Source organism: Schistocerca serialis, chromosome 9 (genome assembly GCF_023864345.2).
Source record: "Schistocerca serialis cubense isolate TAMUIC-IGC-003099 chromosome 9, iqSchSeri2.2, whole genome shotgun sequence".
NCBI lineage: Eukaryota > Metazoa > Arthropoda > Insecta > Orthoptera > Acrididae > Schistocerca > Schistocerca serialis.
In genome coordinates, this window is record NC_064646.1 from 44762247 (window position 1) to 44788651 (window position 26405).

Genomic DNA, 26405 nt, shown 5'->3' on the forward strand with positions numbered 1-26405 from the left:
ATTTTGATAACTTTTTTCCCATATACCTGAAAGAACAAGGAACTATAATAAACTGATTTAGGTTTTCTGTGATTTCCCTAAATCACTCCAGGCAAATGCCGGGATGGTTCCTCTGAAAGGGCACGGCCGACTTCCTTCCCAATCCTTCCCTAATCCGATGAGACCGATGACCACGCTGTCTGGTCTCCTTCCCCAAAACCAACCCCAACCAACTATAATAAACAGTCTCCCACAGAGGCCAGTCACGCCAAGTACAGCACTTAATTTCAAAAGCGCAACTCCTAAAGAAACTGAAAAAAAAAATCATAAAATTACTTAGAAGCTCTGGATTTTCTGGACATGACGGAATATCAAATAGGAGTCTAAAAGCATGTGCAGACTTAATCAGTCACATATTGTCCAATTTATGTAACCAGTCAATGAAAACTAGGACATTTCCAGACAGACTGAAACATGCAATTCTGATGCCCATCCACAAAAGATGGGCAAGGAATGTATTTTCCAATTATCAGCTCATCCCTTTGCCGCGAGTGTTGTCAAAGGTATTTGAAAGAGTAATTTATGATAGGATTTATGGCCATATGACAGAAAAAAATGGCTTACTTACATCTAAACAGTTTGGCTTTCATAAGGTACTCTCCACAGAGAGAGCTATATTTAGTCTAACAGATGAAACTCTAGGTGAATTAAATCTCAGAAGGTATCCAATGGGGAACTTCTGGGACCTTGCTAAAGCCTTCGACTGTGTAGATCAAAACACATTGCTAAAAAGCTTCCATACTATGGCATCAAAGGCAAACCTTTGACATGGCTACAATATTGTTTACACAATAGGAAACAAAGAGTTATCTTAATGGAGGCAGGTGTAACAGTAAACTCAGACTAGGGGAATGTAAAATCTGTAGTCCCACAGGGCTAAATCCTTGGGCCACTGATTTTCTGGATCTACATTAATGATCTACCAGTTACAGTTAATGACAGAGCAAAAATAGCATGTTTTGCGGATGATACGAGTATTCTGATCAAGTGCCCCAACTCTGCAATGCAGAATACAACCCTGACAGGCACTATCTAAGTACACAAATGGTTCACAGCAAATAGACTAACCACAGATTTTTCAAAATCTAATATTATACAGTTTCAGGCAATAAATAAAAAACTCAAAGTCCCTGAAATGGAGATCAACAACAAAAGACTTTATGAAACAACACATACAAAATTACTAGGCATTCAGATAGACAGCCAGCTAACATGAACAGAGCAAATTGATCAGGTGGTCAAATAACATAGCACAGCGTGTTTTGCCCAGCGAGCTATTTCTCACCTTGTTAACAAAGAAATATTGCTTTAGTCACATTTGCATATTTCCACTCTCTTCTGGGAAAATGCTACAGGGTAACTGAGTCATGAATAAAAGTAGGCTCCCCATTAGTACTGAAAGGAAATCGATAATATGCAGGTATTCAAAAGGAAACTAAAAACATTCCTCAGGGAACAAACTTGCTATAAAATGAATGAATTCCTAGAATAATAAGGCATCCTTTCGAGTAAAAATAGAAGAAAGAAAATCTTTACTTATATCACAAAGACAAAATTGTGTACTTCTAACATAAATTATAGTGATAAAATGTAAATTTAAATAAATTTACATAATAGGTTAAAATGTGTACTCCCATTTATTCTACACTATTAAGTATTCACTTGAACCTACTTAAGTCATGAAGTTAAAAAATTTTGGATTCTAATTTAAATCACAATGACAAAATGTAAATTTCATTATCTATTTGTGGCACTGGGATAAAAATGTGTACTTCCATTCAATCTGCTATTTTAAGCATTCACTTGTATTTATACCAGTAAAATGCAGTTTGTAATATTGTCCGTAATCAATTGCTCATAGAAAATAAGTATTTGTATGATGTATACAGTGCTCACATAATTTTGTATTATTTCACTTTATTCATCGTGTATTACTAATACACCCCTTTGTACAATATGTAATCAACGGGACCAAATAAAAAAGCAAATCATATCAAATCAAATCTTTTAGCCCATATTGTAAATACAAGCAGATATATTTAAGTCCAGACATAAGTAAATATCGTAGCTAATTTTCTCACAGATGTAACTGATATGCTCTTTCCACCTAAGCTGTTCATAAATTTGATAAGTAGGCCTAATCACACCTACGATAGACTTTGCTACATTTATGAGAAATTTATTGAAGCATTGAGATATTTGAGTAGGGTTCACAATAGTGTTGTTGTTTTCATTTTTGGGATTTCCTTGTGTTAGGTTCTTGTTCCATGGATCATTTGCGTGATAAATCATAACGATGTGGAATGAGTCATTTTATATTCACGTCACAAATTATTTTTTAAATTTGTCTGCATGCCAATCATTTACAAGTTGTGTATATATATATATATATATATATATATATATATATATATATATATATATATATATATATATATATATATATATTATTTTAAAAGAAAAGAGGACATAGAGATGTGGGTTAGTAATTATTGACCACCACCTTTCCACACACACAACACTAGAAATTCTTCTATGGAATGGAGTTGTCAAGGAGAACCTTCTTCAGACATTTCATATCACTGGTTAAGTGATCAAAAATATTGGTTCAGCATTGTGTATCCCTTTTTTCGATGAAGACAACCTTAAGGTGCTTCTGGTATTGCAATTATGTATGTTGTCGTTTCTTTTGACCTGCAATGGATTATTTACAATAAACTTCATAAGGGAATAAATATACTGTGAAGCAATAGTCAAAATGCATAACTCCTTAAACAGGTGTCTACAAGATGATAGTGGGTGAGCTCAACCCATCATCCCTACTGCACGATTTTGATCAAAGAAGACTTACTTTCTTAACGGTGAGTTACCCCAGAACACTATTCTGTATGACGTTAGTTACCGAAAATACGTAAAATGTCAACTTAGTGATTTGTCTCTGCCCAAAGTCTGCAATGAGACTAATTGCAAATGTGTCTGGGTTAGATTGTGGAAGTTCCAAAATATGGTTAACTGCTGCACCTAATTCGGATTTAATAACAGTTCACACTAAATTAGACTTATTGCTATGTCGGAAATGAACACATAATTTGCCGTTCTTTCAATAATACTTTTAAATATAATTTTTAAAGCCTCACATAGTTAATGAAAATCACGGTTTTTACTGTTTTCAGATCTTTATGTAGTTCTCGTTTTCTCGATGTATATGTTTTTACGCCTGGAGGAATGTAGTTTAGTTTGACTTTTTAAATGCCATAGCCTTGGTAGGAATAATTCGCTGAATCCCTCAGGTAAACTTCTTATAAATTTATAGAAGCTCTCAGTACTTTACACACTTTTATCTATCGAATGTTCTACTGCATGTACCCTGCAAGGTTCAGGTTTAAATTATTTTTGCAAAAGTTTCTTTTCGTATAGTAACATTTCTTAACGTCTGGTTTATAAAGTCCAGGTCAGTTGTCTATACAATGACATGAATTGTCATATTCATTTTAGTTACTCGTGTTTAAATGATCTCGCGGCTATGCTTTGTTGTAGCGCCGAGATATTTACTCTATGGTAGCGCCACTTTATTCTCGCCTATCCTCATATTACACTATACTATTTTGTTAATGTTTCATATGTATATATTATTTCTGTAATGTTTCTAACGTGTCCAATACTATATTATACTAAATGGTCTATAAACGAATAAATAAATAATAACAATTAAAAATATTTAAATCCTTGGTTGTTCTTTTTTATTTGCTAAATGATACATATACGGCACTCCTTCTAAAGGAATGTTCGTGTACTACGCGTAGTTCTCTCGTCGTCAGTGGAAGAAACCGAAGACATTTGTTTATTTGCAGACTGCTCACACTTCATAATCCGAAAAATTAATGGTATTGTTGACTCAGGGACAACGATTGAAAATATCGATTTTTCTTTCCAATGATAAATATTTTAAACTTTGTAATGGTCGAAGCATGGAGGTAATTCTTACCTCCATGAGTCGAAGCTTTGTACACAGACATACACAACGATGTCTGTGACTTAGTATATGAAAAAGAGAGACTTTGTATAGTGTATGTTTACATTTCCATGTTGATGGCATTGAAACAGCTGTCTGCGGTTTAAAAATGGCGGCGTTCAAATTTTCGAAAACGTTGCATAATATTTTACCATGTTCTCGGCGGTGTTTAATGTTGTCATGCGTTAAAAACTCGCCAGAATATGCACAAAATAAAGATTCCAATGAAAATGAGACACACTTTGGTTTCGAAAGAGTAAAAGAGAGCGAGAAAGCCGAAAAAGGTTAGTGTGTGAAACAACTTTTAGTGAAAATGTTCCTCGTTCCAGCATACTTGATGATGACGCACATATTTTTGTCTTGTAGTTCATCATGTGTTTGAGGCAGTTGCTACGTCTTATGATAAAATGAATGACGCAATGAGTTTTGGAGTGCATCGGCTATGGAAAGACATATTCATACACAGACTCAGCCCGACCCCACGAACACGGTTACTGGATGTAGCAGGTGGTACTGGTATGTATCAGTAGTGTTATAATCCTTTTTTTTTTTTTTTTAAGGCATACATATCGCAACCTAAGACAGATGACACCTTATTTTTTTTCTGCGATTGACTTCAATCGTTTATAAGACATCATAACTGACATGTTCCTACCATCATTCCACAGTATATAATTTCTTAGGAGCGGTGGCCTATTTATCATAGAAGAAATTATAATTACCAGCAATGTTTCTTCCAATATTCGACAAACTTTGATCTTTCAAATTCGAGTTATTTCCAAAGGGAAGAAATGAGCAAAAAACAGGATCATGAGCCACTGTAAAATATGTTATTTATTTAGTTTTTCTCTCTTTAACGTTTCAGTATAACGGTTTATAACACATCAGATACATTACAGAAATAGTATACCAAGTCATTCAGAACTCCACCAATAAACTTTCAGAGATTGTTCAGGGATACCTTCTGAGACGGACCCACAGTCTCTGGTGGGTCATTACACTATTACTGCATTTCATTTGGTTCCTTGCCCCAATCAGCTTTGTATCTATATTGCACTGAGAATATCTGCACAACAGTGCAAATGGCAGTGGTATGTGCTGTGGGGCTTGTGCGGAAACAAACTTGTTCCAACCACTCATGGTCCTTGCTGTTTACAACAGTAATGCCCATCTCACTCTTTACCCGTTAGCTTGTGTTCAGTACCGCTCTCTTCTGTAATGGGTTTGTTTTTCTTGCATGTTAATTGTACATTATCACTTATGCATAGCAGTGTGGAAAGGTTTACTGATGAATAATAGTCTCTTATGCACCTTGTGTATAATTTCACTAAATTCAATGGAAAACCAGCACAAAGATGCTATGCTCATACCTCTCCTGCACCAATGGCAACCACATCACAATATTTTTGTAGTTCCCTGTATTTTGTGCTGTAGCTAACAGTTTGGTAATTGCATATTACAAATTGTTTCACTGCTGTTAACGTATTTTCACCAGAAGCAAAGGTAACTGGGGTAACAGAGCAAATGAATCATAATTATATTTAAAAGAGTTGTCAAGGCAGTTTAACAGGCTAATTTTAATCTACAAAAGTAAGACAAAGGCTGTGTGGTCAGTCATTAAATCTAAATTAGGTGTTAAAGTCTGTAACCAAGAAATTTCAAAAATTAACATTGAAGGAAACACTATTGTAGGTCCAATTCCAGTATCAGAGTGCTTCAGTGAATTCTGTATAAATGTAGCAAACCCTCTACCTCTCATCGTGCCCTGAAATGTGGAATGTCCTGCCCGCTATCCTTCCCATCCCTTCCACAGTGGTATTCTGCCGTCCACCGAACCTACATAATATACTCCTCCATCCCTAAACAAACCCTGCTCCCAACCCCTTACCTCATAGCTCATACACCTGTAACAGACCTAGATGTATGACCTTTCCTATACATCCTCTCACCACTAGCTACTCCAGTCTGGTGACAAATGTCACCTATCCCATCAAAGGCAGGGCTACCTGCGAAACTAGTCTTGTGATCTACAAGCTAAACTGCAACCACTGTGCTGCATTCTATGTGTGCATGACAATCAACAAGCTGTCTATCCACATGAATGGCCACCGACAAACGGTGGCCAAGAAACAAGTGGGCCACCCTGTTGCTGAGCACACTGCCAAACATGACATCCTTCATTTCGATGGCTGCTTCACAGTATGTGCCGTATGGATCCTTTCCACGTACACCAGCTTTTCTGAATTGTGCAGATGGGAACTTTCCCTACAATATATCTTATGTTCCCGTAACCCTCCTGGCCTCGACCTTCATTAGTCATTGTTCTCTCCCATCCAGCCCCTTCTCTGTTCCTATCCCATCACCACAAAGCCCTCGTTTCTCCATCACACCCAGTCTTTTTACTTCTCTCCTTCTCCCCATCCGCCCCTCTCCCCCCCTCGACATCTCCATTGCCCTCCGTTTAACCTCCCAACTGGAAATAGCTGCCCTACCCTCTTTCCACCTCATCCCTGCGCACTCCCCAGCAGCACAATACTGTTCGCTACCCCTACTCCTTCTATCCTCCCCCCCCCCCCCCTCTCCACCCCAGCCTCCTCCTTACCCCTCATTTGCCACACCCACCATGCACTGGTGCTGCTGCTTGGAGTGTAGCCTCAGTTGCCTGAGACTGCAGTTGTGTGTGTGCGTGTGTGTGTGTGTGTGTGTGTGTGTGTGTGTGCGTGTGTGTGTGTGTGTGTGTGTGTGTGTGTGTGTGTGTGGTCTAGTTTTGATTAAGGCCTTACTGGCCGAAAACTATATTTGTGACAGACTTTTTGTTGTGCCTATCTGTGACTCAGCATCTCCGCTATATGGTGAGCGTCAACTTTCCTTTTCACAATATTGTTAAAAATGTCTCAGAGTGGTCCCTGAGGCTCCATGCTAGGCCCAGTCCTGTTTCTCTTCTATATTAATGACTTATCATTAAATGTCAAGATCCCATCAGTTCTGTTCGCAGGTGCTAATTCTTGTTAGTTGAAGATCAGGATTCAGAAAAATTCCAAACTCTTTGATCAGTAGCCTCATCATCTTAGAAACTCGGTTTCAGCTGAGCCAGTTGAATCGAGACACACTCATGTTCAGGAAAAACAGAACACCTTGAACGACTAGAGGTGCGACGTTCATATTCACAGGACATGTACATTGTAGTGCGATCCATGAACGATGGTTGATTGGTTGGTTTTGCGGGGGTTGAAGGGACCAAACTACAAAGGCCATCGGTCCCCACAAACAATAGGGGTTGGCGCATGTCAAGGCATGGATGAGGATTGCGGTATGTGCATGCGCATGCTTTCTGCTTGAAGAAAGCATATATCCTGCAAATTAAGTCTCTTGCTTCCTTATGTGGAATGTATCACCACCAACATCAGCAATGACAGCTCACAACAAAGGGAACAAAATTTCACCAAACAACTTGCTACAATAACGTTTAATGCTCGCATTAGTTATGGCATTCAGAGCAGAGAACACAGACGTAGGGATGCAGGACAAGCCTAAATTCAACCGTTACCATTTGTGACTCCAACTGTAGTATGTTCTGCAGAAATGACTAGCATTTCAGTGACCTTGGTTCAGTATGTGTCCTGTTGCCTATTAGGCACAGGGGCACCCATGGGTCCTAATAACTTGTTCCATGTGTGATGGCATTGACACGTATAAGACGCGAATGGTGTCCTGTGTTTTTAGCTATCCATGCTGTATTCACCTGGTTTCAAAATTCATCTGTGGTGCAGGCCTTGGGTCACAGTGCTGCACCGGTCGTTTCACCAAATCCCACACTTTTTCATCAGGCTACAAGTCTGGTGATCTGGCAGGCAAGGCAAAAGACTGACATCCTGTGACACCAAGAAGGTCCGTATTGATGCAGCAATACATAGTTGTGCTTTGTCTTGCTGAGAAATGGCATCAGGGGTGTTGTGCAGAAAGCATGTGGCTACGGGTTGTGTGAATGCTGTCACTGTGATGCTGCTCCCCTGGTGTGTCGGACAAAAATTCAGCCTTCATTTTCAAGCAAACAGAACCTGGATTTGTCTGAAAACACTATCTGCTGCCATTCCTGTCCCCAGTGATGCCGTTCCATACACCATTGCCATCTAGCAGTTTTCTAGACATTTGTCAAAGGTAGGCGGAGAAGCAGACGATGTGCATGTCACCCGTGCTGTAATAAATGATAATGGGCTGTCACCCCTGATATTGTATTATGTGTTACACTGTTGTGCTGTTGTGCCAGAACTGAGGAGGATGCAGATCTGTCCCGCAATGCCATTCAGATGATTTGTCGATCTTCTTGGAGGGCAGTCTGTGTGGTGCTACCTGATTCATCTCGTCATGTTCTATGCCCTTTTGTGAACCATTCTGCACATGCCCATTACAATGCTGAAACACTTTGTCCCACACAAGCAGCAATTTTGCAGACAGATGCATCAAATTCTCTCTTGCTAATAATGTACCCTCTTTCAAACTCACTTGTTTGACAGTATGATTCGCACATATGTCTGCAAGGCATCCTGTACATCTGCTCAAGTCACACTGATCCATTACCTTCAGTTTATAGCGTCAATGAGAGCTGCAAGCACCTTTTACCGGTTGGTGGTATTGTGCCTTGGTATCGATGTCGACTTTGAATCTGCTGGCCACCATGTTTCAAATGCTAATCATTTCTGCAGAATATGCTAGTGTACATGCCCTATGAGTATGAACATCCTATTTGTAATCGTTCAAGGTGTTACGTTCTTTCTGAACATGAGTGTATATTTTAGACTCACATGATAAAAAAAAAAAAAAAAAACACAGTCAAAGATGTGAGCAGATTAAGTCTATTCACAGCAATCAAGATATATAAGAAGTGGACTTGATCAAATTCTTAGGATTAAATCTGGATAAAATTTGGGCACACATTGAATACCTTGACACTGAAATGTTATTACCCAGTGGACGAATTCAGGCAAGAATAATTCGAAATTTGAGCTGGATACAATGTTTACATATTGCAAGATATATTTTAGTGTTATTATTTATTTTAGTGTGTTATATATTTTTGATGTGTCTCCTCTACACAGAACAAATGGATTACAAATTTAAGTCATGAGATGAATAAATCACAGTCACACAATAACAAGGCACTGGAGACCGAAGGTCTTTTATACCAAAGCACTCAGAAGGCATCCATGAGCAATCCCTAAAAGTTCGTTGGTGGAGTTGTGGTTCATCCTGTAGTGTAGCTACATATATTAAACATGTACAGACCAGAGCTAGATTAGATGAGGATAGGGCAGGAAGTTGACCATGGCCTTCTCAACAAAATGATTCCAAAATTCACCTGATAGATAGATAGAGAGAGAGAGAGAGAGAGAGAGAGAGCGCATGCGTGCACATGTGCACGCACTACATCTGAAGCAGCCACAGCTGGAAACCAGCAGCAGAAAAATTCATGGAGACCCATTGTAGATTGCACAGCTCCATACTAAAAAGTATGGTAGTTACTAAATGAAGGTCTAATTGTTGTTGTTGTTATGGTCTTCAGTCCTGAGACTGGTTTGATGCAGCTCTCCACGCTACTCTATCCTGTGCAAGCCTCTTCATCTCCCAGTACCTACTGCAACCTACATCCTTCTGAATCTGCTTAGTGTATTCATCTCTTGGTCTCCCTCTACGATTTTTACCCTCCACGTTGCTATCAGATACTAAATTGGTGATCCCTTGATGCCTCAACACATGTCCTACCAACCGATCCCTTCTTCTAGTCCAGTTGTCCCACAAACTTCTCTTCTCCCCAATCCTATTCAGTACTTCCTCATTAGTTATGTGATCTACCCATCTAATCTTCAGCAGTCTTCTGTAGCACCACATTTCGAAAGCTTCTATTCTCTTCTTGTCCAAACTATTTATCGTCCAAGTTTCACTTCCATACATGGCTACACTCCATAAGAATACTTTCAGAAATGACTTCCTGACACTTAAATCTATACTCGATGTTAAAAAATTTCTCTTCTTCAGAAACACTTTCCTTGCCATTGCTAGTCTACATTTTATATCCTCTCTACTTCGTCCATCATCAGTTATTTTGCTCCCCAAATAGCAAAATTCCTTTACTACTTTAAGTGTCTCATTTCCTAATCTAATTCCCTCAGCATCACCCGACTTAATTCGACTACATTCCATTATCCTCATTTTGCTTTTGTTGATGTTCATCTTATACCCTCCTTTCAAGACACTATCCATTCCATTCAACTGCTCTTGCAAGTCCTTTGCTGTCTCTGACAGAATTACAATGTCATCGGCAAACCTCAAAGTTTTTATTTCTTCTCCATGGATTTTAATACCTACTCCGAATTTTTCTTTTGTTTCCTTCACTGCTTGCTCAATATACAGATTGAATAACATCGGGGAGAGGCTACAACCCTGTCTTACTCCCTTCTCAACCACTGCTTCCCTTTCATGTCCCTCAACTCTTATAACTGCCATCTGGTTTCTGTACAAATTGTAAATAGCCTTTCGCTCCCTGTGTTTTACCCCTGCCAACTTCAGAATTTGAAAGAGCGTATTCCAGTCAACATTGTCAAAAGCTTTCTCTAAGTCTACAAATGCTAGAAACGTAGGTTTGTCTTTCCTTAATCTAGCTTCTAAGATAAGTCGTAGGGTCAGTATTGCCTCACGTGTTCCCATATTTCTACGGAATCCAAACTGATCTTCCCCGAGGTTGGCTTCTACTAGTTTTTCCATTCGTCTGTAAAGAATTCGTGTTAGTATTTTGCAGCTGTGACTTATTAAGCTGATAGTTCGGTAATTTTCACATCTGTCAACACCTGCTTTCTTTGGGATTGGAATTATTATATTCTTCTTGAAGTCTGAGGGTATTTCGCCTGTTTCATACATCTTGCTCACCAGATGGTAGAGTTTTGTCAGGACTGGCTCTCCCACGGCCGTCAGTAGTTCCAATGGAATATTGTCTACTCCGGGGTCCTTGTTTCGACTCAGGTCTTTCAATGCTCTGTCAAACTCTTCACGCAGTATCGTATCTCCCATTTCATCTTCATCTACATCCTCTTCCATTTCCATAATATTGTCCTCAAGTACATCGCCCTTGTATAGACCCTCTATATACTCCTTCCACCTTTCTGCTTTCCCTTCTTTGCTTAGAACTGGGTTTCCATCTGAGCTCTTGATATTCATACAAGTGGTTCTCTATTCTCCAAAGGTCTCTTTAATTTTCCTGTAGGCAGTATCTATCTTACCCCTGGTGAGACAAGCCTCTACATCCTTACGTTTGTCCTCTAGTCATCCCCAGTTAGCCATTTTGCACTTCCTATCTGTCTCATTTTTGAGACGTTTGTATTCCTTTTTGCCTGCTTCACTTACTGCATTCTTATATTTTCTCCTTTCATCAATTAAGTTCAATATTTCTTCTGTTACCCAAGGATTTCTATTAGCCCTCGTCTTTTTACCTACTTGATCCTCTGCTGCCTTCACTACTTCATCCCTCAGAGCTACCCATTCTTCTTCTACTGTATTTCTTTCCCCCATTCCTGTCAATTGTTCCCTTATGCTCTCCCTGAAACTCTCTACAACCTCTGGTTCTTTCAGTTTATCCAGGTCCCATCTCCTTAAATTCCCACCTTTTTGCAGTTTCTTCAGTTTTAATCTGCAGTTCATAACCAATAGATTGTGGTCAGAGTCCACATCTGCCCCTGGAAATGTCTTACAATTTAAAACCTGGTTCCTAAATCTCTGTCTTACCATTATATAATTTATCTGAAACCTGTCAGTATTTCCAGGCTTCTTCCGTGTATACAACCTTCTTTTATGATTCTTGAACCAAGTGTTAGTTATGATTAAGTTGTGCTCTGTGCAAAATTCTACCAGGCGGCTTCCTCTTTCATTTCTTCCCCCCAATCCATATTCACCTACTATGTTTCCTTCTCTCCCTTTTCCTACTGACAAATTCCAGTCATCCATGACTATTAAATTTTCGTCTCCCTTCACAATCTGAATAATTTCTTTTATTTCATCATACATTTCTTCAATTTCTTCGTCATCTGCAGAGCTAGTTGGCATATAAACTTGTACTACTGTGGTAGGCGTGGGCTTCATGTCGATCTTGGCCACAATAATGCGTTCACTATGCTGTTTGTAGTAGCTTACCCACACTCCTATTTTTTTTATTCATTTTTAAACCTACTCCTGCATTACCCCTATTACATTTTGTATATATAACCCTGTATTCGCCTGACCAAAAGTCTTGTTCCTCCTGCCACCAAACTTCACTAATTCCCACTATATCTAACTTTAACCTATCCATTTCCCTTTTTAAATTTTCTAACCTACCTGCCCGATTAAGGGATCTGACCTTCCACGCTCCGATCCGTAGAACGCCAGTTTTCTTTCTCCTGATAACGACGTCCTCCTGAGTAGTTCCCGCCCGGAGATCCGAATGGGGTACTATTTTACCTCCGGAATATTTTACCCAAGAGGACGCCATCATCATTTAACCATACAGTAAAGCTGCATGCCCTCGGGAAAAATTACGGCCATAGTTTTCCCTTGCTTTCAGCCGTTCACAGTACCAGCACAGCAAGGCCGTTTTGGTTAATGTTACAAGGCCAGATCAGTCAATCATCCAGACCGTTGCCCCTGCAACTACTGAAAAGGCTGCTGCCCCTCTTCAGTTTTCAGTAAGTCATATGAAAAAACTGCAAGCTAGGTTTCACATGATTGATGTGGTAAGAATCCATGCTGATTCGCTGGCTGGCATTGAGGAGATCATTCTATTCTAGATTCCTTATTATGTTTGAGCTCAGAATATGTTCTAAGATTCTACAAGTTGACGTCAAAGATTGTGGATGGTAGTTTTGTGAATCACTTCTGCTACCCTTCTTGTAGATTGGTGTGACCTATGCCTTTTTCCAAGAACTGGCCATGGTTCTTTGTTCAAAGAATCTACAATAGATTATAGTCAGAAGAGGGACCAACTCAGCTGCAAATCCAGAATAAAATCCATCACACATGGAACAAGTTATCAGGACCCATGGGTGCCCCTGTGCCTAATAGGCAACAGGACACATACTGAACCAAGGTCACTGAAATGCTAGTCATTTCTGCAGAACATACTACTGTTGGAGTCACAAATGGTAACGGTTGAATTTAGGCTTGTCCTGCATCCCTACGTCTGTGTTCTCTGCTCTGAATGCCATAACAAATGCGAGCATTAAATGTTATTGTAGCAAGTTGTTTAGTGAAATTTTGTTCCCTTTGTTGTGAGCTGTCATTGCTGATGTTGGTGGTGATACATTCCACATAAGGAAGCAAGAGACTTAATTTGCAGGATATATGCTTTCTTCAAGCAGAAAGCATGCGCATGCACATACCGCAATCCTCGTCCATGCCTTGACATGCGCCAACCCCTATTGTTTGTGGGGACCGATGGCCTTTGTAGTTTGGTCCCTTCAACCCCCGCAAAACCAACCAATCAACCATCGTTCATGGATCGCACTACAATGTACATGTCCTGTGAATATGAACGTCGCACCTCTAGTCGTTCAAGGTGTTCTGTTTTTCCTGAACATGAGTGTGTCTCGATTCAACTGGCTCAGCTGAAACCGAGTTTCTAAGATGATGAGGCTACTGATCAAAGAGTTTGGAATTTTTCTGAATCCTGATCTTCAACTAACAAGAATTAGCACCTGCGAACAGAACTGATGGGATCTTGACATTTAATGGTAAGTCATTAATATAGAAGAGAAACAGGACTGGGCCTAGTATGGAGCCTCAGGGACCACTCTGAGACATTTTTAACAATATTGTGAAAAGGAAAGTTGACGCTCACCATATAGCGGAGATGCTGAGTCACAGATAGGCACAACAAAAAGTCTGTCACAAATATAGTTTTCGGCCAGTAAGGCCTTAATCAAAACTAGACCACACACACACACACACACACACACACACACACACACACACACACACACGACTGCAGTCTCAGGCAACTGAGGCTACACTGCAAGCAGCAGCACCAGTGCATGGTGGGTGTGGCAAATGAGGGGTAAGGAGGAGGCTGGGGTGGAGGGGGGGGGAGAGGATAGAAGGAGTAGGGGTAGGGAACAGTGTTGTGCTGCTGGGGAGTGCGCAGGGATGAGGTGGAAAGAGGGTAGGGCAACTATTTCCATCAGGCCTTGGAGCTTTGTTCAGTTTTAATGTTTTCAACTGTTTTTCAATACCAGTGATATTAATATTTATTTCATTCATTTTTTCAGTGGTACAAGGATTAAATTGGGGCAATTCTCATCTGTTTCCCTTTGTAAAGGAACATTTGAAAATGGAGTTAAGTATTTCAGCTTTTGCTTTGCTACCCTAAATTTCAGTTGCAGTCTCATTCACTAGGGACTGGAGACTGACTATGGTGCCACAAACAATCTTTACATATGACCAGAGTTTCTTTTGGTTTTGTGAAATATCACTTGAAAATATTCCACTACAGTAGTCATTGAAGGCATCAATCATTGCTCTCTTAACAGCCAAATTCATTTCATTCAGCACCTCTCTATCTATAGCCCTACTCTTTGTTTTACACCTGTTATTATGTAAAGTTTCTGTGCAGTGACTGTATATGATGGAGGTTCCCTCCCACTATGGGCTATTCTACTGTGTACATATCTATCCAGTGCATGGTCAAATACTCTTTTAAATTTGTGGCATAATTCCTCTACATGCTCCTGCCTGTGCTGAAAGTTTCAAGTTTCTCACTGATATTTGACACTACTGAATTTTTTTTATCTAGTTTACTGAACATGTTTATCTTTCTGCTTGTTTTAATTGTCCTTTGTGCTTTGGTAATCACTGTTGCCACAACCATATCGTGGTCACTAATACCAGTTTCAACGTGAACAGCTTCAAAGAGGTCAGGTCTATTTGTTGCCATTAGATTCAATAGATTTCCTTCATGTGTGGGGTTCCTAACTATCTATTGTAGGTAGTATTCAGAGGAGGCACTTAGTAATGTTTCACAGGACGCCTTATCACACTCACTACTAACAAAACTACATCATCTTAGCTGCAGTTTCTTGAGATCTGTGTGTCACTTATATAGACTGTTTGTGCAGTAATTACTAATAATATTTTTCATGTGTACAGCTGACTGGTAAATATGTTCACATAGTGCCAAGGAACATGCCTTAAACTTGATGTAATATTTGTCCATCACCAAAACATGGTCACTTCACTCAGATTTTAGTAGTTGCCTGTGGACAGTTAAATACAAAAGTTTCAACAGCATCTGGTGGGTTGGTAGTGCCATTGTTTAAATGCACTGAAGCTGTGGAAAACTGTACACAGACAAGCTGAATGTTTGTGGAAAAATTGTGATAGGAGACTGATTCATTTAGAATATTGGTATGTGGGGTAGGCAAAGGTCAAAATTCAAACAAAAGTACAGTTTGGTAAGTTTTATTTGTGAATATTTACATATTTTTACAAAAAGAAAGATGTGGACGAGCATCAGACCCCTCGTTCCAAAGATTTTTCTGTAGTTAGTCAATGTCTGTGTAATGAACGGCAGTGTAAGGCAGGTGAAAGCTATTCTGTACAACAACAATAGAGAACGATTCAAGTTCAGTAAAAACATTACTTCGAAAGATCTGTTTCTGTACAGTAGAAGAGTTGACAAAAGCCAATCTAAAATAACTGAGTTAAATATTTTAACAAAAATAATCAATTTTTGAAAACCTTATATATCCAATTACATTATGAGTTAAATATATTTTCGTATATAAATAGGTTTGTAGCTGATTTAATTCATTCTAGAGATGTAACTGTTACTTTTCTTATCATTAGTCTAAACTTAGCGATTTAAATGTTTTCTTAAGTACCGTCAGTTTTTAGTGGATTTATTTCATCCTACAGATTTAACTGTCATTTTTCTTGTTGTGAGTTAAGTATAATATTTATACAAAATGTAAACCACATTATTAGGAGAAGGGTAGATTGCTTCCCATGTAAAGATGACACATTGAGTTGCAGACAGGCACAAAGAAAAGACTGTTGCACATTTATCGTTTGTCCAAAGCCTTCTTCAGTAAAGAAAACACACACACACACACACACACACACACACACACACACACACACATTCATATAAGCAAGCACACCTCACGGCAAACGACTACCATCTGCCATCTCCGGCAGCACAGATTGGAATGCCAAATTGTAACTGTGACTTGTCTTATTCCATGTGTAACAAAATGTGACAAGGTTTCTTGGATCAATAGAAATCCAGAATATGTCTTCCATTCAAACAGTGTCAAAGATATTCACACAGGCAGTATAAAAGGGTACAGATTAAATGAAGACAGTTCCATTCAAACAGTGTCAAAGATATTCACACAGGCAGTATAAAAGGGTACAGATTAAATGAAGACAGTGAATGCTAGTTAAAATATAATAAGGAAGATTAAGGTTTCAAACCAGAAAGTATGGAAATACCATAATTCATCCATTCAGATGTATTTATAATTATGGGAATTACTTTGATACACTAGAAGAAAAGTAGCTACTTTGAAGGGGAAAAAATCTTCTTAACTTACTTAGTTGCTTACTTAATAAATTCAAATCAGCACTGGGGAATAGTATGTACCTTGAGGAGGTAAAATGTGAGTGTGGGGGGCGGGGGGAGTGCTGTCGCTACCAACAGCTACACATAAAAGTGGCAGCATTACCTAGCTTTCAGAACTAATAGTTTGTTCTTTGGGTGGGAGAGGAGAGACATTATTTGTCAGTCCTCATTTGCTGCCATTTTTATCCTCTACTTCATGACAAGCCTGAAATGTGACTGGTTTCAGAGAGTGCCGTCAGCCATCTATCTTGTTGGATACGAATGCTAGTCTTAACTGAAATTTAAAATCTGTAACCACACTCTCAATGTAAATGACTTGGAGCATGTGGCCCAGGGTCCTTCCTGTCGTACTACATTAAGGAGCGACTGTTTTGGAATCCTCGACAGTAAGTATGGAGGTCATTCTGCTTGTTATACCTCATTACATTATGCTTAGAATATATTCTAAAAGTCTACGACATACAGATGTCGAGGTTGTCGGACGGTAGTTTTGCAGGCCACCTCTCCTTTCCTATTCCGTGAATGGGCATGACGTGTACTTTCTTCGAATGACTGGGAACATTATTTTGTTACAGAGATCTGTGGTATGTTATGATTGAGAAAGGGGTGACTCATCTGGAAATTCTGAGTAGAATCCCACAGGGAATCCATTTGGGTGCTGTTCAGTTTTAGCAATTTCAAGTTTTTCCTGATGCCAGTGGCACTGATGCCTCTGTCACTCTTTGTGTTTGTTGTACTGAGAGAATTAAAATGGGGTTGTACTCAGGCATCCTTCTTTCTAAAGGAACATTTGAAAGCGTTGAGAATCTCTGCTTTTGATTTCCTGCCTTCGATTTGTATTTGTGTAATCCGTGAGCGTACAGACACTAACTTCTGTGCCACTGATAGTCTTTACATATGACCAGAATTTCTTTGCATTTTGTGAGATTACTGTATCAGATCTGTTGTAGCAGTCATCGAAGATCTTTGCACATTGCCCTTTTGGCAGCTGAATGCATTTGGATTGACATCTCTGTATCTGTGCTTTATTATACACATGCTGTGCAGTATTTACTGATACTTTACAGGTACTCTAACTGTGGAGCATCCCTCCCATCAGAAATGATTCTCCGATGTAGGTATTCCTTCAGTACTCGGTCAACTATTTTTCTAAACTTGAGCCACAGTTTGTCTATATACTACTGCCCATAGCTAACTGTTTCATCTTCTTCCTTGATATACAGCTCTATTGGTTCTTTATCTAGTTCTCTGAATATGTAAATCTTTCTCCTCGTTGTAATTTCCCCATTGTGCTTTGGTAATCATTGTTGCTGCAACTGCCTCATGACTACTGATACCAGCTTCAGTGTAGACATCTTCAAAGTTGTCAGATTTATTTCTTGCCAACAGATCTTTGTGAGTGGATTTCCGAAGTATCTGTTTTAAGCAATTTCCAGGGGATGCATTTAATAGTTTCTCACACAATGTCTTGCCTTGCCCAATTTATTATACTAGTCAATTATTGGATAATTAAAGTCTCTTCTAATTAAGGCAGTATGTTTGGAGAACAAACAAAGTGTGACCAAAAACTAACAGAATTTTTTTTAATATCGCGGGCTTTATAATCTGATTCTCAAACTTTTTCTACCTTTTGGTACAAATGTTCGCATTGTATGTTTAAATTTCAGCTGTATTTAGTTTATTGTCAACTGTTGAAAAGATTACATGTGCTTTTGAGTGCTTGGCAGATTTGTACTTTCAAAGAAGATGGATCAAAGAATTTGAACTAAATTTTGCTTGAAAAATGGAATAAAGTGCAGCGCCACATTCAAAATGTTGACAGTGGCTTTGAGCAAATCTACTATGAATGAGACAAGAGTTTATAAGTGGTATAAACATTTCAAAGAGGGTAGAGAAGATGTTGAAAATTATGACTACCCTGGACGCCCTAGTGCATATGTTATTGATGAGAGTGTGGAAGAAACAAAGAAAATGTTTCTAAAGTTGCTGACGATGCTGTCATATGCTTTGGTTTATGACAAACATTTTTTTCAGATTTTTTTTGGCATGAAACATGTAGCAGCAAAGTTTGTTCCAAAACTGTTAAATATCAGTCAAAAATGATGTTGCATAGACATTACTCAGGAATTGCTAAATGAAGTCTACAATGATCTAGAATTCCTAAAGAAGGTTATAACTGGTGATGAAATGTGGGTAGACGTATATGATGTTGAAACAGACACCCGTACAACGTAGAAACTGAGGCCTGCCTGAAGAGCAGTGGGATAGTGCATCACAAGTTCCTGCCTTATGGTCATATGTTCAGTAAGGAATACTACCTGGAAGTTATGCGCCATTTGCATGAAGCAGTCTGAAGAAACTGATCAGAACTGTGGCAATACCACTCAGGAAAATTGCATCACAATAATGTTCCCCCTCACACCTCGATGCTCGTTTGTGACTTTTTGGCAGAAAAACAAAACCACTATGTCACCTACACCACTGCATTTGCCGGCGATGGTCCCCTGTGACTTCTTTCTATTTCCGAGGCTGAAGAGAATCATGAAAGGACATCGTTTTGTCACCACTGATGAAATGAAAACAGAATTAGTGAAGGAGCTGAACACCGTAATGAAAAGTGAGTTCCAGAGGTACTTCCAAGACTGGAAAAAGTATTGGCACAGGTGTATTGTATCTGAGGGGTGTTACTTTAAAGTGGACAAAGTTGATGATGGTGAATAAATAGTGTGTCTTTAAGAAAAACAAAAATTCCCATTACTTTTTGATCACACCTCGTATGTACTAGTGAGTTGAGGTTGTCTCTAAAGTTTTTTGTTACCTATAAAGGTGAGTACTGTGACCAATAGAAAGGTCCAGTTATTTGTCAAGTTGCACCACACGGGACATTTGACACAGTCTCGATACTGAGCCTTACCCAAACAACCTCTCGCACAGCTTCAGTTTCTATCTTGGTGGATTTTAAGTTTCTTCTCTGTTGTGGCAGATACACAGAACCTGTGTTCTGTTATCTTACCCTTTTGACATACCTTTAGATTTACCACAAAAATCTCACTGCTTGTCACATGATTGAACTGCTGACTCTTGGCAGATTCCCATCCCTTTTCCATTCTCTTCCCCTAATATGGACACAGCAGGCTTCCCTACTAGTGGAATGGTTCGCACTGCTTCAGTTTCAGTTTTATTTGGAGACAGCACCTCAGAACTGTTGGTAAGGGTGTCTAGTGTGACACCCTGAGTTCTCCCTGGTCTCTCCCTCCACTGTATGACGTCCCTAGACCCACACTGACACGCCACTCACAGTCGAGTGGATGAGTAACGATATGTACTTTTTTTTGTGAAGAGGAGGAGAATGGTAATTGAGATACCTTTTCTCTGAGAGAGAGAGAGAGATGATGTGACTTACCAAATGAAAGTGCTGGCAGGTCGACAGACACACAAACAAACACAAACATACACACAAAATTCAAGCTTTCGCAACAAACTGTTGCCTCATCAGGAAAGAGGGAAGGAGAGGGAAAGACGAAAGGATGTGGGTTTTAAGGGAGAGGGTAAGGAGTCATTCCAATCCCGGGAGCGGAAAGACTTAGCTTAGGGGGAAAAAAGGACGGGTATACACTCGCACACACACACATATCCATCCACACATATACAGACACAAGCAGACATATTTAAAGACCCCCTAAGGTAAGTCTTTCCGCTCCCGGGATTGGAATGGCTCCTTACCCTCTCCCTTAAATCTCACATCCTTTCGTCTTTCCCTCTCCTTCCCTCTTTCCTGATGAGGCAACAGTTTGTTGCGAAAGCTTGAATTTTGTGTGTATGTTTGTGTGTCTGTCGACCTGCCAGCACTTTCATTTGGTAAGTCACATCATCTTTGTTTTTAGATATATATTTCCTACGTGGAATGTTTCCCTCTATTATAACTATATATATATATATATATATATATATATAAAAAGAAAGATGATGAAACTTACCAAACAAAAGCGCTGGCAGGTCGATAGACACACAAACAAACACAAACATACACACAAAATTCTAGCTTTCGCAACCAATGGTTGCCTCGTCAGGAAAGAGGGAAGGAGAAGGAAAGACAAAAGGATATGGGTTTTAAGGGAGAGGGTAAGGAGTCATTCCAATCCCGGGAGCAGGAAGACTCCCTTAAGGGGAAAAAAGGATGGGTATACACCCGCGCACACACACACACACACACACACACACACACACACACACACACATCTATCCACACATATACAGACACAAGGAGACATATTCAAAGGCAAAGAGTTTGGGCAGAGATGTCAGTCGAGGCGGAAGTGCAGAGGCAAAGATGTTGTTGAAAGACAGGTGAGGTATGAGTGGCGGCAACTTGAAATTAGCGGAGATTGAGGCCTGGTGGATAACGGGAAGAGAGGATATATTGAAGGGTAAGTTCCCATCTCCGGAGTTCTGGCAGGTTGGTGTTAGTAGGAAGTATCCAGATAACCCGGACGGTGTAACACTGTGCCAAGATGTGCTGGCCGTGCATCAAGGCATGTTTAGCCACAGGGTGATCCTCATTACCAACAAACACTGTCTGCCTGTGACCATTCATGCGAATGGACAGTTTGTTGCTGGTCATTCCCACATAGAATGCGTCACAGTGTAGGCAGGTCAGTTGGTAAATCATGTGGGTGCTTTCACACATGGCTCTGCCTTTGATCGTGTACACCTTCCGGGTTACAGGACTGGAGTAGGTGGTGGTGGGAGGGTGCATGGGGCAGGTTTTACACCGGGGGCGGTTACAAGGGTAGGAGCCAGAGGGTAGGGAAGGTGGTTTGGGGATTTCATAGGGATGAACTAAGAGGTTACGAAGGTTAGGTGGACGGCGGAAAGACACTCTTGGTGGAGTGGGGAGGATTTCATGAAAGATGGATCTCATTTCAGGGCAGGATTTGAGGAAGTCGTATCCCTGCTGGAGAGCCACATTCAGAGTCTGATCCAGTCCCGGAAAGTATCCTGTCACAAGTGGGGCACTTTTGTGGTTCTTCTGTGGGAGGTTCTGGGTTTGAGAGGATGAGGAAGTGGCTCTGGTTATTTGCTTCTGTACCAGGTCGGGAGGGTAGTTGCGGGATGCGAAAGCTGTTATCAGGTTGTTGGTGTAATGGTTCAGGGATTCTGGACTGGAGCAGATTCGTTTGCCACGAAGACCTAGGCTGTAGGGAAGGGACAGTTTGATGTGGAATGGGTGGCAGCTGTCATAATGGAGGTACTGTTGCTTGTTGGTGGATTTGATGTGGACGGACGTGTGGAGTTGGCCATTGGACAGATGGAGGTCAACATCAAGGAAAGTGGCATGGGATTTGGAGTAGGACCAGGTGAATCTGATGGAACCAAAGGAGTTGAGGTTGGAGAGGAAATTCTGGAGTTCTTCTGCACTGTGAGTCCAGATCATGAAGATGTCATCAATAAATCTGTACCAAACTTTGGGTTGGCAGGCCTGGGTAACCAAGAAGGCTTCCTCTAAGCGACCCATGAATAGGTTGGCGTACGAGGGAGCCATCCTGGTACCAATGGCTGTTCCCTTTAATTGTTGGTATGTCTGGCCTTCAAAAGTGAAGAAGTTGTGGGTCAGGCTGAAGCTGGCTAAGGTAATGAGGAAAGAGGTTTTAGGTAGGGTGGCAAACGAATCTGCTCCAGTCCGGAATCCCTGAACCATTACACCAACAACCTGATAACAGCTTTCGCATCCCGCAACTACCCTCCCGACCTGGTACAGAAGCAAATAACCAGAGCCACTTCCTCATCCCCTCAAACTCAGAACCTCCCACAGAAGAACCACAAAAGTGTCCCACTTGTGACAGGATACTTTCCGGGACTGGATCAGACTCTGAATGTGGCTCTCCAGCAGGGATACGACTTCCTCAAATCCTGCCCTGAAATGAGATCCATCCTTCATGAAATCCTCCCCACTCCACCAAGAGTGTCTTTCCGCCGTCCACCTAACCTTCATAACCTCTTAGTTCATCCCTATGAAATCCCCAAACCACCTTCCCTACTCTCTGGCTCCTACCCTTGTAACCGCTCCCAGTGTAAAACCTGTCCCATGCACCCTCCCACCACCACCATCTACTCCAGTCCTGCAACCCGGAAGATGTACACGATCAAAGACAGAGCCACTTGTGAAAGCACCCACGTGATTTACCAACTGACCTGCCTACACTGTGATGCATTCTATGTGGGAATGACCCCCCTAAGGTGAGTCTTTCCGCTCCCGGGATTGGAATGACTCCTTACCCTCTCCCTTAAAACCCACATCCTTTCGTCTTTCCCTTTCCTTCCCTCTTTCCTGACGAAGCAACCGTTGGTTGCGAAAGCTTGAATTTTGTGTGTATGTTTGTGTTTGTTTGTGTGTCTATCGACCTGCCAGTGCTTTCTTTTGGTATGTCACATCATCTTTGTTTTTTCTGATTAACATATCTGCATGCTGGTGCCACTTACTGCAATTGTCTGATGAAGTTTAAAGAATTTCGTATTAGGGACCTGTATATTAGTATACCAGTTATATTTCTGGCATATTGCTGAAAAGTAGTTAAGTTGCAGAGATAGGCAATGGGACATCGATGGTGAGGCACAGAGAAGTAGAATAACTAGATGGGAGGGGGGAATTGCGAGTGGGGCTAGAATTGATCAAAGTTCCATAAAACAAATTTACCTCAGGTTCATTCAGATTAGTTACTACTAAATAAACTCAGATATATATTTGTAATACTAATGAAGCGCTTTAAGTCTGTGAATCTCTCACATTCTTGTCTGAAGTAGTATTCATCTTGATTTCTCATTAGTCTTTGTTAGCCCTTTGCAATTTGATCCCTTGAAATGTTCCTAAGTGAGTGTATATTTCTTTCCTCAGCACACATCTTATTTCTTGCTGGCTTAGGAGCATTCTAAATGTCTCCTGAACAGTATGCTCACAACTAACGCCACAGTTTGACTGGAAAAGCTTTATCAGTCGCACTTCTGAGGGTCAATAAGTGGGAGCAAAATTTATATGTTAGGGAAACTATACAAAGAGGCAGTAGTGTCATATCAAGGAGGGTAATTGTTTGTGGTGACTTTAATATTGATTTCCTGTGAGGCAGCACTAATCAAAGACCCCTGAATTTTTAACATCAGTTTTTGATTATTTGCAGTGGTAAAAATTTGTAGTAGAGAGAAACAGCCATTGACAGTTTGTGTTTAGTTTCAACAACCTTTAGTGATTTGTATGTAATACTAATACCCAATGATTTATCTGACCTTAATGCTCAAAGGTTAATGATAAAATATACTGACCAGTTAGGTAAAGCTGGTAGAAGAAAAATGTTATACTACAGAACCATAAATGATAACTGTGTGACAGAGTTTAGAGAGTAATTACAGAAAGAACGCTTGTGAGAGATTTAGAAATCACACAGTGTAGATGGAAAATTTAACTCTTTCATTAACATAGTTCTAACCACTATGAGTCGTTTTTCCTTCTAAAACAAACAAGTGAACAATTCAATAGGAGCAAGCATAAAGAATGAGATTGTCACTCTGCAGCAGAGTGTGCGCTGATATGAAACTTCCTGGCAGATTAAAACTGTGTGCCAGACTGAGACTTGAACTCGGGACCTTTGCCTTTCGCAGGCAAGTGCTCTACCATCTGAGCTACCCAATCATGACTCACGCCCCGTCCCCATAGCTTTACTTCTGCCAGTACCTCATCTTCTACTTTCCAAACTTCACAGATGCTCTCCTGTGCACTTTTCCACAAAAGGCAAAGGTTCCGATTTCAAGTCTCGGTCCGGCACACAGTTTTAATCTGCCAGGAAGTTTCAAAAAGCATAAAGGATATTAACTCCTGGAATAATAGTATCTTGTACTCGGAAGAGAGAACTGTACCAGACTCAGGACAAATTGTTGTCAAGAGTTGAATCTTTATGCCACTACTATTGTAAAATCCTCTGTAATTAAACATGTGAAACACATGCTCAAAAAATAATACACTATTAGAATGAAGCAGAAACAGTTTGGAACATTATTAAACAAGCACTAAATAAAAACATCAGTCCACACTTAGCAGGAAACATTGCACCAACTGGTAAACAACCAAATGTAGTTCAAACAAATTTAATGTAGTTAAAAAAATTTAATGTAGTTCAAAAAAATTTAAAATTCAAACCGAATGTAGATTTACTTGTGTACACACTCCCTACACAACCAATAGATGTAGGCTACAAAATTTGACTGTCACTAAAGAGTAGTAGTTCTGCTGGGTGTTACGGTGTTTCTAGCTAAAATCTTGTGCTGGCTTGATAGATTATCCCTTGAGCTGTGTTATTAAAAATCAGTTACTCATGAAATATCCCATTACAGTCTTAATATGCCATAGTAGCACCCATCTATAGAACTGGAGATAAGCAAACCACCTCTAGTTACAGATCCATTTCACTCCTTCCTGTCTTCTCAATGGTTTTCTTGCATAGTTGCCTATGGTAGAATACTGATGCACCTACATATTACTCACATGAGGGTTTTGAAGATAAGATTAGAATAATGACTGTACACACACACAGGCATTCAAACAATCATTTTTCCCACGCTCCATAAGTGAATGGAATAGGAAAAACCCTAATATCTGGTACAAGGGGATGTACCCTATGCCATGCACCTCACACTGTTTTACACATTGTAAATGTAGATGTAGAAAGCACATCGTGGGGACTGGAACTGACTTGACTGACTGCACCAGAGCTGGCCAATCGCTGTCTGGCAGGACTTGCCCCACCAGCGGCCTCCTCACTCACTCTGCTGAAGAAGGAGCTCACCGTGGAGGAAGGCAGCCCGACACGACGAGAAAGCAGCGAGTATGGACTACTCCGTTGAGGAAGACACGGAGTGTCAGTACACTGCATATCCCTAAAGTTTTCGATGTAAAACAAGCGAACTAAACTGCAGGCTACCGGCAGATAGAGAATGCCAGTGACTGTGGTTCTATTAAACTGCTGAGGAAAAAGCAAGTGAGACAGAAGACTGCCAGCATCGCACCTAAAGTTTCAACAAGCTACCTTTTTGAGCTATCCAGACAGCAGAACAAACAAATGAAAATGAAGCAACAACATCACTAGCTGTAACAACAATGTCAGCAGATGCTGCCAATGGTACTGAAGTCTCCTGAAACATACAAGAAATTCTATAACTGGCTGAGGTCAAACTTGTCCTAGCCCTTCATAAAAAGCAAGCTGGAGATGACAAGTTAAAACTTGTTCTGATGTCATCTTGAGAATGTGTCACTGCTGTAAATATGGTTCGAATATCCTGTTACACAGTTCCTGATGTCAGACCCAAGATTCTCAAGGTGGTAATTTGGGGAATATTGGAGACATTACCCCATAAAGACATCAGGGGAGGACACGAAGATATCGGATTTGTCACCACTGTGATCGACTTCCACACGATTCCTGGAATGAAGAAGCCATCACCACTGCCTAAAATTTTTCTCCTTGTAACAGAAGACCCCCCACAAGATGTACCAGCTTGCACGATTTTACTACTCGGTGGTCAAGGCAAGGACTTACATGCCCGCGGAGGGCCCATCCGTTGCTATCGATGCCAAGAATATCATTGCACAGCCTACTGTGACACGATGCCACCAATGTGTGTCGAGTGTGGTGGTCCACGTGAGTAGTGACACTGCCCTCTCCCCAGGGA

The 26405-nt window shown here is 40.3% G+C and overlaps 1 protein-coding gene across 1 annotated transcript in view; it reads left to right on the forward strand.

Moving 5' to 3' along the window:
* The first annotated feature begins 4043 nt into the window (after positions 1-4043).
* Positions 4044-26405, forward strand: part of LOC126419194 (2-methoxy-6-polyprenyl-1,4-benzoquinol methylase, mitochondrial) — a 179367-nt gene continuing 157005 nt past the window's right edge. The window contains exons 1-2 of the mRNA XM_050086327.1: positions 4044-4335; positions 4418-4567. Of these exons, the coding sequence (XP_049942284.1) occupies positions 4161-4335; positions 4418-4567 (325 nt within the window). The 5' untranslated portion in view covers positions 4044-4160. The remainder of the gene's footprint in view (positions 4336-4417; positions 4568-26405) is intronic.